At 30.4% G+C, this 20,922-nt stretch overlaps 1 protein-coding gene across 2 annotated transcripts in view; it reads right to left on the bottom strand.

The window, feature by feature from the left end:
- Window positions 1–20,922, bottom strand: part of LOC118192235 (putative RNA-binding protein CG14230) — a 68,196-nt gene that overhangs the window by 21,650 nt on the left and 25,624 nt on the right. For both annotated transcript variants that reach the window (XM_035363146.2, XM_035363145.2), the window contains exons 5-8: window positions 18,833–18,926; window positions 13,824–13,922; window positions 2,936–3,111; window positions 2,756–2,837 (exon numbers count right to left, since the gene is read on the bottom strand). In XM_035363146.2, the coding sequence (XP_035219037.1) occupies window positions 2,756–2,837; window positions 2,936–3,111; window positions 13,824–13,922; window positions 18,833–18,926 (451 nt within the window). The remainder of the gene's footprint in view (window positions 1–2,755; window positions 2,838–2,935; window positions 3,112–13,823; window positions 13,923–18,832; window positions 18,927–20,922) is intronic.

Raw genomic sequence — 20,922 nt, 5'->3', positions numbered from 1 at the left:
ACGGAAATTTCAGACTTTGAACAGGATTCTAAAAGGGCCAATGAATGTTAAAATCTTTCAGAAAATGCAAACAAAATTTGAAGAAAGAGGATTATTTTCTGTTCTTCCTGAAGAGGAAGAAAATCTGTCAGCAGAAGCAGTACAGGAGGTAGCACTTCAGGTCGTAGAGGACACTACTTCAAACTTTCAGGCTAGCAAAGACATACTGCACTGGATGGCCTTGCACTGGATGGACCCTATTCAGTTGTCCATAATATCTTAAGAATATCCTCCAATACTATTGTTACAAACTTTCACTGGTGCATCAGTTGCTTTCACATGATTTTGACACCTGACACCGGTTTTCCCTTCAGTTTTCTGCTCACTTTGAAGTCAATACAGAATGGCCTTGGAATATCCTCTGGACAGATGAAGTCATTTTCGTTCGGATGGTGCAGTGAATGTAACTGCCAAATTTTGGAATCTGAAAAATCTGTGTCCTGTTTTAGAAGTTCAATTGCATTCATCAAAAGTGACACTGTGTTGTAGATTTCCTGCATCATTTATTCTTGGCCCATAATTCGAGAAACTGAGATCCACAGATCCAGTGACATGCTCCATCCAGTGCTTTTTTTTTTTTTTCGCTCAAATTCTCATTCTTTCATTAAGTCACCACAAAATTTCACAATTTTCTGATCACTGGCTTTGCTTGAAGATAGCTTTGACAGCTTTGGGTTCTTTAATTATAGACGCTCTATATAATGGCAAATAAAAACCGCTACTCCTTATAGAAGGTAATGACTTTCAGCATTGCATAAATACATCAAAGCTATTAAATATTATTTATGGCCATAAAATTCTTCAATATTACATAATTGAAATAAAAATATAAATATACAAAAATTCAAAGCCAAATTAAGACTAATAACTTCTAGATTCAAATTAAGTGTCACAAATTTAGTAAATAAAATTTTACATAATCTTCAATAATATAAATGTGTGTATGTATGGTAGTACTTTGCGCTAAACTATGGCTAGACTAATGACACTGGTGAAATAGTCAGTTCTGTCAAAGCGATAGCTGACTTTCCTAAAAAAAATTAATGTCTATATTAGGAGTACGCTACCACTGCTAAAGGGACAACAGGAGTATGCTACCATTGCTTGTATCCTCCCCAAGCAGAAGAAGAAAGAAGTGATACACATAGTGTGATTCTCAGTACTGCAAGATTTATTTTCATTTTCTGAAAATCTAGTATTCTGGCCAGAATGCAAAACTAAGTTTTGAGTTTTTCTTCTCCCCATTGCTGGGTTTTGGGGGATGTACAAAGAAAATTTTAATTGAAAAGCTCTGGGAAGAAGGAAAAGTTAAGTTAGAAAAGGAGCCAGTTTGGGAAAAAATCAAATTTGGGAATAATTTGCCACAATTAGGTTTAGAGTCTTCATTGGATTAAAAAGTCATATCTGGATTACAAATACTTTTAAAGGTTTAAAACAATTTTCATTTAATCTGTAATATATTGTAACTTAATTTATTACTGTATATAGAGACTGATTGAGCAGTGTAGATTCACAAGATGACATAAAGAAGAAAAAACTTCAACAGATCTGACTGAAGATAATGAAACACAGTTTATTTCTGGATGCTTAATTCTTGTGACACATATTATGAATCACACTCATAATATATATTATGTTATATAAATTGTTTCATCGTTATACAAGGGATGAAATGGAGAAATAAGCAGCATGGCTTTGCACAGTGAAACGAAGGCATCAAAGTGAGCATGTATTTCACCAAAGAGATATTTATACAGTTGTCTTCTTTGTTTAAATTTTGAAATGTGATTGCATAAAAAATATCCACAATGCTTCACTAACGTAATGGCATAATGAGGGTTAATTTTCAGATGATGCACTTTAGATTCCTATATCAGCAGTTTCAAAACAGAAAAGAGGCATAGCCAAATTAAAAGGACTATTGGTAAATTAATAATTCACTTTCATATTATACACCTCACACACACATGGCTGCCAAACTTGAAATATGAAAAACCAGGAGTTTATGGGAGATTTTTGCACTGTGCAACAGCACTAAATTAATTTTAATTTGCTTTGACTAAGTTTACTAAAAACATAATTCAGTTTATTGAATTATTTATTACATGATTTTGATGTAAAATAATATTAATTACATACTCTAAATTTTATGTTTTATAGCTAATTTCATAGTAATTTTCTTGCACTTTTATACAGAGAAAATTCTGAGTACAGAAAAAAAGCTTTAATTTATAAAAATACTTTAACAAAAAAATTAACAATTGATATTAAAATATTAATAATAAATATACATATTGTATGAATAAATTTAGTAATTAAATATACATTCATGCAAAACAAAATAAAAAAATATTTACTGATTAAATTTACTGGTTGAATCTTCACATTCTATAAATGTCTACAGTAGATTAACACAATTTAGTTCAAATAAAATTTAATATGAAAAATTATGAAGATCACTATGGATGGAGAATGAAACTTAAATTGCACAAATTTAACTCAAATCAATAATTAAACTTAAAACTGAAATTAATTTGTGCAAATAAATTGATTTCATTTGCACTACTTAATTTTATTGCTGAAAAACATTTTCAATAGCAAAGACTAAAAATTAAAAACTGGCAGCTATGAAAAATATATTGTACTTTATAAGAAATGCAGTTTTTTAAGGCCATAAAATATGCTAAATTTTTTTTAAAATAAAACAAAGCAATACTTTTCTTTCTTAGGAGTAACATCATCAGACTGTGTTCTTGAATCAAAATGTGCTGCTTCAGTATTTTCAGAAGAAAAAAAATCTATGGGAAAAAATTATATTAAAAATAATTTAGTAAAATTGTGTTTGCTCATTTAAAATGAATAATGAAAAAATTCAGAAGTATTAAAACAAGATTACCATTTCTGTGACTTTCTTGTGCTAAAGGTTCTGCACTGGTATTAAATTTTTGGGAAAGTGAAAATGGAGCAGAAGCTGAATTTAGCACATCTTTTAAATTGCAGCTTACTTCTGTATACCGTTCAGATGATATAGGTATTTCTTCAGCAGTATTTTGATCACATTTATTCTTTTTACTAGAATGAAAAAACAAATTAGGTAAGTAAGAGTAACAAATTAAGTAAAAGAAAAAAAATCATTTTAAACATAATTTTCGTTTATCCCATTCAACAATGCTTAATATTTATGTATGAAATTTACTCCTAAAATAGCCTACTTTTTACTTACATATTATGCCTATTCAAGGTGAATCAGAAATTATGTAAATTCTCTTATCTCTAACACTGAAGAAAAGTCAGCTACATCTATAAATGTAAAACCTTGATTTACAAAAAGGCCTTGCTTTGCAAAATGGACCAATTATAGCTACCCCTATTGGTAAAATTCAGAACTTAGCAATCTTAGTTAGAACTGTGAGAAATATGGGGGGAAATGAATTACAAAGTTTGCTGACAAAAAAATTAATATTAAAAAACATATTGTACATTACAGGTATAAAAAGTGATCTACATAATCAAAAATGTTTAAAAAATAAGTGTGACATTTTGTTTACACAAAGTGCAAATTTTCTTGAAATGGAATTCTTTAAGGCATATGCAAATACAACTGTCAGAAAGTCAAAAATATTCACATACAAATATGTGATGGCACACTTCAATTAATAAAAAATTGAGTGTACGATCACTGCACAAATAATTCTACATATGTGTAGAAATGGTGAGTTTCATTCAATAGCAATATTATGAGCAGATCTTCTTGTATGGTGAATACTAATGAAATACCATATAGGTTGCACCAAAGTATACAACTAGATATCCAGGAGAACCTCATCCAAGAACAAAGACTATTGCTAAAATAATTCTATGAATCACGGAAACAGTAAGTACTACAAGCTGTGTTCATTTGGATAAACTAGTATCATAAAATGCAGCAAAAAATGTGTATAATTTAATAGGCCATTCAAAGATGTCATGTGGTGACATCAGATTTTTTATACATAAAATTAATGGACTGAAGATACAGATTCTATATTAATGATACAGGTTGTTAAGAAGTACTAATAAAATCCTCTTTTAAAAAAATGGGCTTTAATAAACACTGATAAGATTTATACTAATTTTTAAAAAATTATCAGAATTTAAATGCAAGAATTTTTTTTTTTTTTTTCCAAATCTCTACATATAATAAAACAAAGAGTCTGTCTGTGTGTGTCTTTCGTTCACGCTGCGTGTAAGCTAATAGACCCACGGCTACGAAATTTGGTACATAGGTGCATCTATTCTTATGTCACTGTTTTTAAGAGATTGGCATATTTCAATGTCATTTTTTATATATACAGTCAAAAGTCGTTAATCCGGACTCGTCGGGAATTCGGCGATTCCGGATTATCGATTTTTCCAGATTATAGATCATCAGTTTCAATCTGGTAAGATGGCATGCATAAATTATAAAATTAAAAATATGAAACCATAATTTATGAAAAAGAACAATTATGATCTAAAGGGTATCAAAATTTACAAAAAAAAAAAAAAAAAAAAAAAAAAAAAAAAAAAAAAGCTTAATATGTATTTGTTTACTTTACTTTCTTCGCTGTCGGAAGCAAATTATAATGATGTGGAATTTGATGTAAATCATATAAAAGACGGAGTACATCGAGATTAAATACATTTAGTAAGGAATTATAAGCCAAATAAGATAAAAACATCTGCCCTGAAGATAAGGATAGTGCTGACAGATGAACTTCCAATTCATTGCGCGCTGCGGCACCCCCTCCCCCCGCAGAGCAGGGTAAAATTGATAAACAGATTTTGGAATGGTTAGATAAACAAAGGATATGCCTTTATCCATTTTTTGCAGCAATTCCACTTTTTGTTTGATGGACTTCAAAACATATTTTTGCTTTGTAGATCCTTTACATATTAGTATATATATATTGGAAATTCTATTTGACATAATCGAAAGTTCAAAGCGCAGGCGTAAACGTATTTTGGGCATGCGCACACGCATTTTCGCAGCCGTAAAGGCCTTACGGCGTCAACGCGACGCATGCGCAGAAAGTTTGTATCTTTGAGGTCCGGATTAACGACTTTTGACTGTATAATATATTTTTATTGATGTTTTTTATAAAGATGTTCTGCAGAGTAAAATTGTGCACGGAATTTTTTGTTTTTTGAGTTTCTTTCATGTTATTTTTTGCTTATTTCACTGTTTGTTAAATATTGAAAAGTTTTGCATGATTTTTTTTCTTCAATGGAAAGTTGGTTAATTTTTTATTAGGATAATTAATATTTGTATTAAAGGATATAGCTTATTTCATTGTAATTTTTGGTGCTTCTTTGATAGACGGTTGCACGGATTTTGGCAATTTTTCTTTTGGCGAGTAATACGACTTATGGTAAACCCATTGCTGGATAAATTATTTATGGTAACCGACACTTTGTTGTCATTTTATTTAAAAAATAATGCATTTTATTATGCATAAATTCCGTGTTTTAAATATTATTTATGGCTTCTAAATATTAAAAATCAATTTAATTTTGCATTTGTTTTAAAAATGATTTTATTATAAATGATTATTTAAGTAATTTTAATTCTATGCCTGATGTAATCAGCTTCCTGATTGGTTACTGAGTATTTGTGCATTACCACGCCATTTTAAAATTTTATTATTCATCTCTTCGAATTCCTCAGATTTCAAATGGAATAAAAAATTGTAAGTACATAATTTTCTTTTACTTTATAATTGTATACTTCAACTTTTATTAAAATATTAATACAATGTTTTCAAAAATTCCGGAGATATTTATTGCCACATAAGTTTTTAATGTTAAATTATTAAATCCTATAAAACTTATTTTAAAGTATTTAAGTAATATTTAATTCATTTAAACGTTGGTATGATATTTGAACTCGATATTCAATTAAAGTAATATTTTAATCCAATTAAATGTTGGCGAATGTTTTTATAGCGGTGTTTTTATTCTATTATATGAAAGTAATAATTTAACCTTACTTTAGCGTTTTATACTCTTAGTAAATTTATTTACTTACATTTGCCAGCCATCTTAAAAACAACGTTTTCAACAAAAAATGAATCCATTATTTTTAACAATATTTATATTTTTAAAGTTTCTAATACTTTTCTATATGCGTAAAATACGTAAAAACAGCATTTTTCAAGATGGCTGATGACTATAAAAACTGCGCCAACAATTGCGCCAATGTAAATTGCCAAAAATCTGTGCAACCGTCTACCAAAGTAGCATCTAATTTTTTTCTCTTGAAAATATAAGATAAAATATCATTAATTATATTTTGCTTTTCAAAATTTTTTGTTTTTTGTATTCTTTTATGTTATTTATTGTTCATTTCACTGTTTCTAAGATATTGAACAGATCTGAGTGATTTTTTTAGGAAACAAAGTTCTTAACTTCCATTATACCATTTGAGTTCTTAAGATTTTGCAAAGGGAAGTTGGTTAATTTATTTATTAGGATAATTAATATTTGTATTAAGGGATATTCCTTATTTTATTGTAATTTTGTTATACATAATAACTTTTTTTTATGAAGTTTTTCTGCAGAGTAAAATTCTATGCAGTTTTTAAATTTAACGTTTGGTGTTCCCTTCAGCCATTTTCCCAGTGCATTTAAAAACCAGACGGAGGCTGCTAGTATACAATAAATAAAAACAAACAAGGTTTTTTAAGTTAGTAGCATTTTGACATTACATTTATACAAGTAAAAGTTTTTAACAATTTTATTTTTATATGAAAGCCTGGCCATTACTACTTTTCAGTATAATTTTCACCTATGTGAAGGCACTTATCACATCACATCATACAAAACAGCTTTTGATTTATGTCATCATAGAAACCTGTTGCCTGATTTCATAACCATTTTCATTACTTAGTATGAGCAAAATTTCCAATAATCCAAGTGTTCTGTCACAATTTCATAAAGAACGCTTCTTGGAACTTGAAAAAACTCCACAGAAAATGATGAAATCATAAAGCATGATGATGAGGGATGAATAGGTGATTGGTCAATGAAGATGAAATTCAGAAGTTGGTCGCATGACAGAATAAGTGCCTTAATGTAGGCAAATTACATTAAAAAATACATTAAAACCTAAGTTTTCGTGTAACGATAAAATCGTTCTTGTGTTAATGTAAAAGCAAAATGGTATTTACTTAAAAAAAGAAAAACATACCTCATAAAAAGATGACTATTAAAAGGCAATAACAAATCTATAAGAAAATTCTCAGCTTCATTTTCCATGCAGAACAATCAAAATAACTGAAACTTAAATGAAATACAGAACATAGTCTTTTCAGATGAGTACCAGTTCTGAGTGTTGTATTTTGACGGCCATATACATGTCTGGAGGCTCTGAGGAGACCACGTGTCACCTGCTTGCATTTGATATCAGCATAGGAGCCCTGCACCTGGTGTAATGGTTTGGGCAGCAATTGGGTGCACAAATGCACATCTTTAGTACAGATCGACGGTAATTTGAATTCAGATCGGTACATTTCTGACATCTTACGTCCAGTGGTTGTGTCCTATCTTCAAGGCCTGCCAAGCCATGTTCCAACATGATAATGCAAGACCACATGTTGCACGTCGTGTTCTGACCTTCCTCGATACACAGGGTATTTGACTGCTGCCCTGGCCTGCACAGTCTCCAGATCTGTCACCCACTGAAAATATCTGGTAATGGATTGCTGAGAGACTGGTCTGCCACCTTCTCCAGCTAATACGATTGATGAAGTGTGACATAAACTTGAATCAGCATGCAGTAAGTTGTCCGTTTCTGTCATCCAAGCCCAGTTCGATTCCATGCATAACTCCATGCCAGTTCGACCTAAGGACTGTTTTGGATGCAAAACATGGCAGCTGTTTATGGTAATTTTGCACCCCTGTAAGCCCCCAAACTGCTTACAAATTTAATAATTTTGTCTTTCTGCCATACTGTAAATCAATATCAAGCAAGTGCTGAATTTTGTTATTATTATTATATCAATACTAGAATGTTTAAAAATATACTTTATATAAGAATTTATTTTAACTTTATATATTTATTTAATTATTTTTTAAATATACTTTATATAAAAACTGGAAAAAGTTGAAAGCTGAAAAGCATTTACTACTTTGATTACTATTTATACTTAAAACATTTTTAATATCTTCTGGTGCAACACAATATTTAGTAAAATGAAATAATGATATAAAAATAAAGAAAATTTCAAAAAAATTTAATTACATTGATTTTTTTATCTTTATTAGCAAAATTAATTTACATATATTTTATCCACCATTACTACTCTATTTTTTTGAAAAATCAAAAATTGCACATAATATAGTAAGTCCAATAATTTCATATTCATTTAGATATAAAAATCATACTTTAATAGCTAGAAAAAGTTTAGAACTCATGAATTTTATATACATGTTATACATCAAACATTTGGTTTATCCCATTATAATCAGTTTTTCAACATAAACCCCAGAGATTTTATATTTAAGTGAAGTTAGTCATTCTAATTTTTTTCCTGAGTTGAAAGGAATACCAGTTGCCTGGTCTGTATCTCATAAGTGCTATGGATACAAAATGGAGCACGAGCCATCAAACAAAAGTAATTGAAAGCGATTCTCAGTTTGTAATATGCCATTAAAATAATGCTTGAGATGCAAGTGGGAATTTCTTAACTGTATGGGAAGCTCGAAACATTCAACATACAAGCTCTTTGCCAGAGCTGTTCTAAAGGCTCTAGTATACATCTGAGGAGCCTGGTGATGAACCGGATCAAGTTTTGCCAATACATAAACAACCGATTTATTCAACAGCTCATAGAACTGAGCTCAAATCAACTTCCTAAAAGTATTCAACATAAACTCCAATACAAAACCCATTCAACATAAGTTGTGGGTATTTCAACATAAAAAACATCCACAATTTTTAAACATTTCTTAAATAACATAAGCCATGACTGTATGCTTATTGTCAAATAATATAGCTAGGAATTATACCTCCTTTTCAACATGACTCAGTACATCCTCCAAATGAAATTCCAGTTCAAAATTGCACTTGCAACAAAAGTGCATGCATGCTGTCTTCAATGTGGAAAACTTGAATTCATTTTCTGATTACTATTTTACTGTTATGTTCAGTGAGGTTTTCAGTCATATTTTAATATATTGCATGTCTGCAACTTGACAACTAATTATAGGCCATGAATACACACAATCTACCTCATAACTTGCATATAACACCTTACTTTATCTTTAAAAAAATAATTTGAGCTCAAATCTTTATAGCACATTATCAAATTCCATTTCTTTTTTAAAAGCACTAAAAAGCAGAGAAAGGAAAAAGAATGAAAGTAAGTAAATGATGGCCTTTATCCCATTTTAATAAATAATTGCTTGGAAAGTTATCTGCATGATTTCATGAAAATTCATGATTTCAGTTGCTTTATTCAAAATCTTTCTTAATGAATCCTGAAATGCTTTTAAAGTCAGTGCCAACTGATGTATCACATAATGAATTCATTCCACCATGGAGATTTTTTTTAAACAAATCTAAAATCTAGATTTTATTTCCATTATGGAACAGAAACTCCTTTTTAAGTGAATCCAAAACTTCACTCTGTCAAAACACTAGCAGTTGGGAACATTATAGGCTATCAATTGATTCATCAAGTTAAATTGAAAATAAATCACATACTGCAGATTTTTTTCTTGTACAGCTGAATCTTTGTTATCATCATCTATATATTGTTCTTGGAATAGTGCTACCTGATAGTGGAATCGATGAAATTATTTTGCGATACACTTCCTAATATACAGTTTCTACTATTTTAACAACATACAATTTGATCAATTTTTTCCAATTGTAAGCATTTTACGCTTTTTCTCTGGTTTTGCTATTTTATTGCTGCAACATAAGAAGATTCCAAAACTCTATTATTTGGTATATGAAATGCCTTTATTGAATGCGACTTCATTCTCCATATACATATATAACTATAAAAAAACAGTGTTTAAATATTATCCTGTTGACCATGACACTATCATCAAGCAGGATATAAATTAGCTGCTATTGCTGGATTTTTCTTTCTGAACATGATTAAAATTTGGGACCTGCCTTCTACAAATCAGCAAGCAGTAGATTATTTTTAAGATCATGGCATCCTACCACAAAAGGAAAAAAAAATAGTGTTTAAATGGACACGGTATGGTCAGTTGAATATGGAATAGAGAACAGTAATAGATTAGAACAATTACCTGTGAAAGGTATGTGCTCATGGTGTTCAAAACAGAGCTTTTGGTAAAATTGGAGAGTTTAGCAAAATGGTAAAAATCGACGAAAACCTTTTAATGAAGTGTAAAGAAACATAAATTGAATACTGATTGTTTATTAAATAAAGAGATGTCGATTCCTTTAGAATTTCGTACGTATGATTAATGCAACTTAAAGCGGGATCTTGGTTAACTTTGATGATTTGATGGTAGTCAACTTCCACTGTTAATGAGACAATATGTAAGAACCAAAAAACGTTTTTGTCCTAGTGTTGAGAATGAACACTCTGAATATGTCGTTTCAGCTTTATTGGTTTCATAGAAATATCAGAAAAATTACACAAGTAACATATTGAGGTCTTCCTTCTAAATTAATGTTAATGATTGTGAACCATATTGAATATAAGATTATCAAATCTTCTTTACTTAGTACTAATGATGGGCTATTATCAGAGATGAATCATCAGAGAAGAGTTATATGAGGTCCAAAAGTTAAATGGACTCATTAATTAATTTAAAAAATATAATATACATATGCTATATTGTAAAATGAGGGGCCCCACATAAAGCTCAGGTGAAGTGGGTCCTTCTTTGTACTTCTGTCATATCCTTCAATATAACATTAAAAAATGTGATAAAAAATATGTTGAAGAAACTGGACATGGGCAGTGATAATAAATGTTGCAGGAGGAACGCACAGAAATGAAATAAATAATAATAACAAAAAGAATACAAAATAAAGATGACCCCACTGTTTTGAGGAAAAAGAAAATGACCAAGGAAAGGTCTCAATAGCAAGAGTGTGTACAAAATTATATGGTTAAAAGAATGAATAGAGTACAAAGTCCAAAATCTGGATGTCTAATAATTAGAATGGCCAATTATTAAAACCATCTATGAATTTTCTTTCATTATTTCCCTCCCCCCCTTTTTTTGAGAAATTTTTGTTCGTGATATAGAGTAGGAAGACTATATCACTCAAGAAAAAGCTAGATAGACTAATCGATTTTACTCCCAGTCTGCTTAGATTTCTTTTGCCAAGTAACATCATTATCAGTGACAGTGCTAAATTATCCTGCATAGTGTTTCACCTTTATACACTTCACAGCCAGTGAACAACATTTTCGTTAACAGCCTCAGAGTCCTGTGGAAGGGGCAATACTTTCCTGTCTCATTTAGCTCTCTGATCATTAAATGAAGCTTGAAGACCCATGTTTATTGTAGGGGGGGAATGTTGTACACACAGCTTTGCCTTTGAATCCACAGTTTGTAGCTGAGGAACAAAAAAGGAACTACAATAATGAAAACGTATTAAACTTTAGAATGTTCAATATGTTACATATACTAAAAGAATCGAGTTTTGTTGTGCAACATAATGAAATACAGCACTATTACTGTCTTTTGCACATGTATGTTCACATCAAATAGTTCAATTTTATTCTGAGCACACCAACAGCTAAGTGGGCAAGACCACCAAGCACTGGCAGTTCAACTTGAAATCAAATCCTAGTGAAAGGTTGATTGCTTGCCCATTTTCATGATCTTTCCAGCATATAATATGCATATGACCCAGCTGCCATCAGAAAGCCTTCCAAATGTAAGACAGCTCTCAAGTGCTTCGACAGAATCGATTAACACAAAAATTGTAGATTTGATTTAATTTTGTGTTTACCACGCTTCCTACTCTCATTAGTGAGATGTAATCAAAGCTTTTATGCTAAAAAGTTCTTACTATAATAATGGTCCTAAAGTGGAAGAGTAATGATGATAATAGAGCTCAATCTGATAGTAATTATTACAATTAGGATGGTGAATGATTTTTTACTTCTATTCTTCAAAGTAGTACAAATATACTCAAAATCCAGAACTGTTGAGGTCCAGAATTGTTGGAATTCTGGTAATTCTGGATTCCAGAAAATTCTGGATCTTAGGTCACAGTTAAAATCTAGTAAAATGACATGCAGAAATTCTGAAATTAAAAATATGAAATAATGAAGCATTTATGACTTTAAAGTAATCAAAATTTTTATATATATATATAAATAGCTTAGTATTTATTTGTTTGTTCTAGCAAACATTTCTCTTAATGTAAAACATATAATGTATGTAGTTTAAGCTACTTCATTTTTGTGTAACGTTCTCTTTAATTTTATATATATACATAATTTCTTGTACAGTCAGAAAGTTCCAATGCTCAAATCCTGTAATTGCTGTGCTGAAAATTCTCCCTAATCTGTTGATTGATATCTTTTAATTCTCAGAAATTTATTTCTCACTTCTATCACTATCAGGAACAGTATTTTATGGATTTAAAACCATATTACAGATTTTGCCACTCATTAGCTGATTTCTGATTAAGGCATTGTCATTGCAATTGAAAACATCTGTTATATCATCTTTATTTACTATAACTTCTCTACATTTCTTCACAAATTTCATTAATTGAAAAATTGAACCTTTTATGCCGAAATTGAATTAGTGCTATTTTCTTGGCCCAAGGCCATTAAACAAGACAAGTACCAAGTATGCTTTTATTTTACAGATCCTGCTACAGCTCCAAAATAAGATCTTTTCAATATAATCAAAAACTCAAACTTTGATAAGAAAGTTGTAATAACAATAGCATGCAAAAAATAATAAGTTGGATGAAATCAGTTAAGGAAGAGTGCAATCTGCTATATTAACTGAATTTCTTCCTAATCTAATTCTTACTTCCTCCCACTTTTAAGCCAATAAAAGAAAACCAGTGTTAGCCACATCCCAAACAAATATGTATTCAGCTATTGTTTATGTCAGATAAAAAATATTAATAACCCCCTCCGCAACCATTCAAGGGCCAAATGTGTTGTGATGGCTAACATCATGCATTGTCATTAACCGCAGTGATGCCCCAACCAGCAAGTGTTGAAAGCGACATACAGGAATCTTATTTAGTTGAGAAAAAATTTATTTTATGACATACCTGCGTTTTTTTTTTTTTTTTTTTTTTTTTTTTTTGGATATTCCCCATTCGTAAATTTTGAAAAAAAAAAAAAAATAATAATAATTAAGAGAACTGCTGATGGTACACAGATTTGTACATTGGATGTCCAGATTTTGGTTTTGATCTGTACTCTACTATATAAACTACTTTCCTTCTTTATACACTAACAGTTTATAGTTTAGGTTAGCATTAAACTTTTACAGATGGGAGAGAGAGTGTATGTACCATGTATTTTGCAATATGTAAAATATGGATGTTTTAAAAGATTAAAATCATAATCAAAAAAATTAAATAATACTTTATTAATTAATTAATAAACTTGCCGATTGTTATTTAATGCTATTTTTACTTATTTTGAACACAAGTTTCATTCACCTTTTTCTGTTAGACTGTCCGACTCTATAGTTCATAAATTATATATATAGACATGCTACACTTTTAAATTACTTTATATTTGATGCTGTTTTACACAAATTAAATATACAAGCCAATAATTACATACTTTATTTTCTTTGGTTTCTTCTCATCACTAACTTCATTTCTTTTCATGTATTTTGATGCATTCTCATCCTCTGGGTCAAATCTCATCAACTGACGTTTCCTAGAAAAATTAATTCAGTATTAATAGTACAAACTTTGTTCATTGAATAGTTTCTGATATATTTTAATATTACATACTGCTGCATGTAGAAAAGTATGAACATAATTATTACAGTTAAATTCAGAAATTAAAAAATATATAAAAGGTGGATAAGATAATGCACTGGTCAGAGAATTATCTGTCAGAAGAGTTGTTAGGCCAAAACGTTCATAGAAATTCCTCTGCAAAGAAGGATATATTGTAGCTCCTCTTTTAAAAAAAATCTCAATGATTTTGCACATTATGTTGCACATAATGTTGTCTGACATAGTTGAAAGATGAAAGAGAACTAGCTTCTTTAATACTTATGTGCAAAAATTAAATTCACAAAAACACTATTATGCTATGAAGTCAGGTTTTTTTTAAAAAGTTAACCAGCATCTGATAGTATAAATAGTATAATTAATAATGTAATGCAGTGGATTATAGTTTTAAATTAATCTGTGCATAAATCTTTCACAGTTAATGTAGTGTAATCTTCATCAGATATAGTTATTATAATTACTTTAATAGGTACTTTTCTATTTTGCTGGCACAAATCTCACCAAGCAGACTTTGTTGGTGACAGCGTGCAGTATACACATAAAAAATGTTAACAAATGTTAGTTCTAAGAATTTTTTATTTTGAAGGCATAAACATTTTAGTATGGTTTAAAATTTTGTAAAAAGCCAATAAATAAAGACAACAAATTTGTAAAAAGACATTAATTTAAGAATTTACTATGCTTTCATGGTTCAACATCTTGATTCACAGGTTCATATCACGTGACCCCAAGTGATCTTATCTCACGTAAACTACGCTACAAAAATCTAACAGTAATTATCTACATTAATTTCAAGTTAAATCTTAAATTAAATCTTACAGAATACAAGTTTAAATGCAAGAATTATTTCAATTCGTACGAATAGCTTACTCAAAAATTATGTGAAACTGCAGTGCTTTACTTCGCTAGTGCATTCTCATTAGATTTGATGAATTTAACCCCTGATCTTGCCTTTTCTATACTTTCGCCTTCGAGTGAGTGGTGTGATTGCATCCTAATTAATTACCGTTAATGGTCTTAGGACATAAAATTTAACTAGTAAAAATTCTATGTAATTTTATGCCAGTATTGAAAGAAACAATCAATCTGATAAATGGCTGCGACTTATTTTGAAAATGAAGGGTAAAAGGTTACCAGCAAAGATATTCCGTTTGGCATCAGTTGTACCATTATTGGCGATTTTATCGTTTGTGCCGGCAAAACGAAAAAGTACCTTTAATACTATAATTATTTTTCCTCCTATCTCTCTTTTTTCCATACCTTCAGTCTGGGAAAAAAAGAGAAGTAAATGCAGAGCTCAGCACAGCAAGCAGCAAAGTTAAAATTGTGCAGTTAAAGAAGTGTTTATATTCTATTAATATCATTTTGTAACACACTGCAACATTCTACAACAGTTACAATTCCAGTATACAACCTAGAACACTTGTTCTATGAATTTTAACACAAATTACTTTACACTATAATTCTTAATTCAATATACATTCATGTCCACAATTATCTTTACATATCCAAAAATAATGATATTCCATGAAATATCAAGTTGATGTAATCCATTTTTTGCGGGGAATGAGTGAAAGACAAGCCTAATTGCTTTATTCAAAACAAAAGTAATCAACTGGTTTTTGATATGCATATCAAGGCATTGCATCTTCTGACAGTGAATCAAGTGCTGTGCGCAAAGTGAATATCTGAGCGAATTTCTGTGATGCAGCTTTTGGTTTCAGTGTTTAAGGACTAAAAACATTTGTTATAGCTCCAAAACATCATTTGAAACAATCTGAGAAGTGGTGAATTGTCAGCGGATTGTCGTATCGCAGCAAATTGTACAAACATTTAATGAAAAAGTTTTTCATGCCAGAAAGCCATGGATATGTGTTGTCTTGTTCCTCCAGTGGCTGAGTACTTAAGGCTGAGGAGTACTGGTAGTTTGACCTGATTTAGGTTCAATCCTAGACAAATGGGCTGTCTGCATGGTTGATTTTCATGGTTTTCCCCATCTGTAATGTGAACATAAGCTATTTCCCTTAGAAAGCCCTCCACGAAGGCATCCTTTTCTTAGGCAAATGGCTTTGGCATTTTTAAATAACCTAAGTTAACCTAACCTAACCATCACTGTCTTCACAGCAAAAGAGGGATTTCTTTAACTGGTCCAAAGAACATAAAAACTGGAGTGAACATCAATGGTCCCATGTTCTCTTTAGTGATAAGTCGAGGTTTAATTTAACATTTGATTCTAAATGTGTTTACATCTGAAGGGAGTCAGGAATGTGAAATTTTCCTTCGAACTATACAGAATGTGAGCATTTCAGTTGTGCAGGTATGATGGTATGAGGAAGAATAATGATTGATGGACATATGCTCTCACACGTTTTCAGCATCGGATCTGTGATCATCCAAAGATATTGAAATGAGGTCTTAGAATTTTAAGTAAGACTTTTAAAAGGTGTATATAAAGTCAACTTCATATATGCATATGGAGTTGACTTTTAATATACGTATAATAATTCTTGTCCACACTGAGCAAACCTCATTGGACCTTGAAAAAGAGGACATTAAGCAAATATTCTGGCCACCAAAATCTCTTGATCTTAAACCAACAGAGAACTTAGGGGACTATCTATGAAAAGCAGTTACACAGAGAATTTGTCCTACAAGAGATGTTAATGCTCTACAGACCATACTGTCAGAGAAGTGGAGTTTAACTCCCAAAACTGTGATTAACAACATCAAAACACATTGTGATATGTATAAATCAAAAGAAATCACATCATCATCATCATCATCATCATTAATAGCCAGACAGCCCATTATGGGCCAATGCCTTCCTCAGAAGACTTTCCCATGATGACTCTTTGGTTATCTTTGATCTAAAAAATCCAAAGCCAGTAAACTAGCCTGTCTCAGCTACAGTATTCCCTGCTTTCGTGTTCCAGTGGGTTTAAAAACCAATATGCTTCTTATCAAATTGTCATTTTCCATTTAGACCACATAAGCCGCCAATTCATTTCATTAATTTTTATATATTTTAATATATCAGGTTCTTTATATATCTAATAAAGCTCAAAATTGTATCTCCTCCATAGATTATTTTCATTTATTCCATCAAGAATTTTTCTTTCAAAAGTTGCAATAATACGATTTTCCTCCAGTTTTGTCAAAGTCTCAGAAGCAACTAGTCTTTTGTAATTCAAAAACATTGTTTTTCTTGAACGAAATCCAGATTTGAAGAACTTTCTAAACATACAATAGCCAGATACAGCCAATTCTGAATTTCAGGAGATAATATATTATCAGTAGTAATAATAAATCCCAAACAGACAATGAAAAAGACATATATTTTGTTTTCTCCTCATTTATAATTAAGCTCATTCGACTTCCCACCAACCTAAAGTAGAAGAAAAGCTTGTCTTAGAGTAATTCAAAAATGTATGAAGTAATTCAAAAAAGAATATGAAGAGTCCTGGTAATCACATCATCATCATCTGCATATGCAAGTAGCTGTACCAGTCTAGAAAAAATATGTCCATTGAAATTGATGTTTGAATCAGGATAACTCTCTCGACTGCTATATTAAAAAGTAGACACGAGTGAAAATTTCCCTGTTATACTCCTCTAAACATGTCAAGATTTTCTGCCTGTCTCTAAATATGCCAAGACCTCAAAAATGCTGGTAGTCCAAATTTTAGATCACTCCAGATATCAGATGTCTAGACTTTATACTGTACAGCTGTTTTCAGTTCAGGAATGCTCTTTGGTGGAATTCTTGTGATGGATATGGCTGGTTTGCTGAATATCTTCTCTTCAAGAAGAATTAAAACCAGATGAGACTGATGAAGACATATATTATTAGTCATGATTGTAAAACATTGACTCATTTTGAAAAAGCCATACACAAAATTCCAGTAAGTGATTTCTTTTCTCATACTTTAAGAAATATCACCACTGTTCAGTATTGATCCGAACTCTGCTGTAAATGCACATATCTGTGCATAAGTGACAGATGAATTGTTTAATGTCAATCAGTTTCCTATAAAGGATAACTTTTGTGGCTATTGGCAGCTCTTTGAAATTTTTTGTAGACATTATCCTGAGTCATTATGCAGTTGATTTGATAATTTAACTCTTATATTAGTTTTTAACTAATATCTCTAGTATTTTGGAACCTTTCCCACTGTCAGATTATTACATATAATGACATGACCATATTCTAGAAATTTTTATCTGTTCCTGTCTTGATTTTTTTTCTTACTTGATGCCCAAGTCAGTTTCTGCTTAGCCATAATATACCACTATCATGTTCCTAAGAAATTGTTAGAAACTAGACTACTACATGTATATTATAAATGTTATAAAAGCTGTATGATAAGAAGCTAAAGTACAAAATATTTTACATACACTGAAATAAACATTTGTGTTCTCTTTTGCCTTTTCTTCCAAAATAGGTAACATTTGGATGAGCTCCGAGATTAAATTAGATGATCATCACTCAAATGCAAATTTCTGCTGCACTCTTGTATTAACCCTTTATTTAGTACATTTTACAAAATATACCCACTCTTTAAGATCTCAAAAGATATTAAAGCCATTATTAAAGTAAAAATCAAGATTATAATTTATCTTCAGTCTTTTTTTTTTTTTTTTTTTTTTTTTTTTTTTTTTTTTTATGCTTAGCATTAAAATGAGATTACAAAACAGAATTAAGTATTCAGTTACAAAAAATAAAAGTATTATTTTAAAAAGTAAAGGTGGGTAATACAAATAATAATTATAATAATTACACTTTTTCTTGAAAAAGTAGATAAAACTACTATTAAAAAAAATACATACTTTGCTTTTCCTTCAGTATTATGTTTGGGAATAACTTCATGACCCAACACAGATTCCAGTATTTTAAGATTTTTTTTCATTTCATCATTTTCTTCTGAAAATAGCACAATAATTTAGTTAAAAACTTGTGATTATACATATTTAAAAAAACTGCTGATTTGATGGCAATCAGAGTTTGATGATAAGCAAAAGTAAAATTAGGCATTCTATAGCTGTTCTTATTTAATTTTGTAATATTCTTGCTTCATTCAATAAAGAGTTATTGTTAAAAAAATTGTAAAAATAGTTTGTTAAAGTTTACTTTTCCTGAAGACAATTTGAAGGAAATTCCTTTTAGGCATCCTTAGCGTAATACTTAAAATGCTGATTATTTCATAAGGATTATGTAAATTTTATTAACAATTAAATTTTGAGCTAAACTTCCTTTCCTATCGCTTCTTAATTTCAACTTACCACTTTCGGTCAGAACGTAGTTTTAGAATCACGTCTGAATGCTAATGAGGAAGAGTGGTATTTAACTGCGAATTTCTACTGTCTTAGTGAGAGAGATACCAGATATTCTGGCTAGCACGAGTCCGCCTTTTTAGGCTACTCTCTCGTAAGCTATTATTATGCTTGGCCGTACTTTAGGCCCTTGATAGCTTCGCAGTCAATTGGTGTTAAGGGGCCAACTCTGTTAGAATTTGGATAGCTTCTGCTATATTTCTTTAGTTAAGATTAGTTTAGTTTAATTCTTAGTCTCTTAAGTTGAAGCCCGAGTGTCGGCTTTATTGCACAACTCCAAGACAGAGTTCTGTTAAATCTTATTTGAATAATAAAGGGTCGTTTAACTCTTTCCAAGCTTATTCACTGTCTCGTGAACTCAAGCGATTATCCGCTTGCTAGTTCTTAAGATTCTTCACTTTTAACTGTAACTTAGAATTACACAGTGAGGAATCTTACAACTTGTTGATGCATTTAATTTTAGTTTCTGAGCTATTACAAAGACTTATTCTGATGCTTATAAAAAGATGGGTGAACTTAAAGAGATCTTTTAATGAATAAAATTCCTGCACAGAAAGCAAAATGAGAGAGGTTTAAATTTCAATTTTTTATTTAATTTCAAGAGAAATGTGAAAGCTGTTACAAAAGCAGTTTTGACCTGTTGAATATATAAATGCACAGTGTATTATGATGACATAAAATTAGTTGAATGAAAAGATGGTAATGGTGATTTTCTATTAGACATGACCATACTGCAGCTTGGAAGTCATTTGCAGTACTTCAGCTTTTGAATGAAGCTTGTGTTAATAAATAGTAATTTTATTTTTCATATCTAAATGTAATTTAGTAGAACATTCTGCAACACCTTTTAAAAGATTATATTTTGAGCATTTTCAGAATTAATTTCAATTCAAAATTTAATAAATATACATAAATAATTGTAAAGATAATTTTACAAAGAATTCATTATTTGTTACCATTTTAAAATGACAGCATTATTTGAAAAGTTACAAAGGAAATAACAGCAGAAAAAAATGATAATTAAACATTAAAATATTAAAACTGCTTTCTCAATCCACTATAGCTCACTCTGATTCTGAATTCTGCCTGTAAAAAAAATGATCATTTCTTACTTTAATACTTTAAAGTGATTGATTTGAAAACTTGATAGAATATCATTCACAATAAAGTATACATTATGTGATGAGAAATTATCTTGTTATCAGATTTCAATTAGGGTTATCATCAATGAACAGTTTGCAGATGCATAAACAATTCCAATTTAACTAGAAATTTGGAAGGCTGACAAAGGGAAGCCAAGGGAAGGGGAATATGATACAAAACGACCAAAAGTATTTTTTAATTGGCTAACAGGTACTGCTGTGTTATTGTTATACTGTGCAGTACATTTCTTGAATCAATTCTTACACCCACTGCACTGTTTACTCTTTCTAAATCTGAACAGGAAGCCCACTTCAGTTTTCATGGCAAACTTAAAAGTGGCCTTTGGAAACTTTCTAAACTTACCTGTGCACAGCTTTGCACGATAAACACTTCTCTTCGTAAACAGAAAACATTCCTTTATAAATATCTTTAGCACAAAGTCC

The sequence above is a fragment of the Stegodyphus dumicola genome, chromosome 5 (assembly GCF_044657685.1).
Source record: "Stegodyphus dumicola isolate Sdum_Otavi_A_Nest chromosome 5, ASM4465768v1".
NCBI classification, from domain to species: domain Eukaryota; kingdom Metazoa; phylum Arthropoda; class Arachnida; order Araneae; family Eresidae; genus Stegodyphus; species Stegodyphus dumicola.
This window is presented reverse-complemented; position numbering and strand designations above follow the sequence as displayed.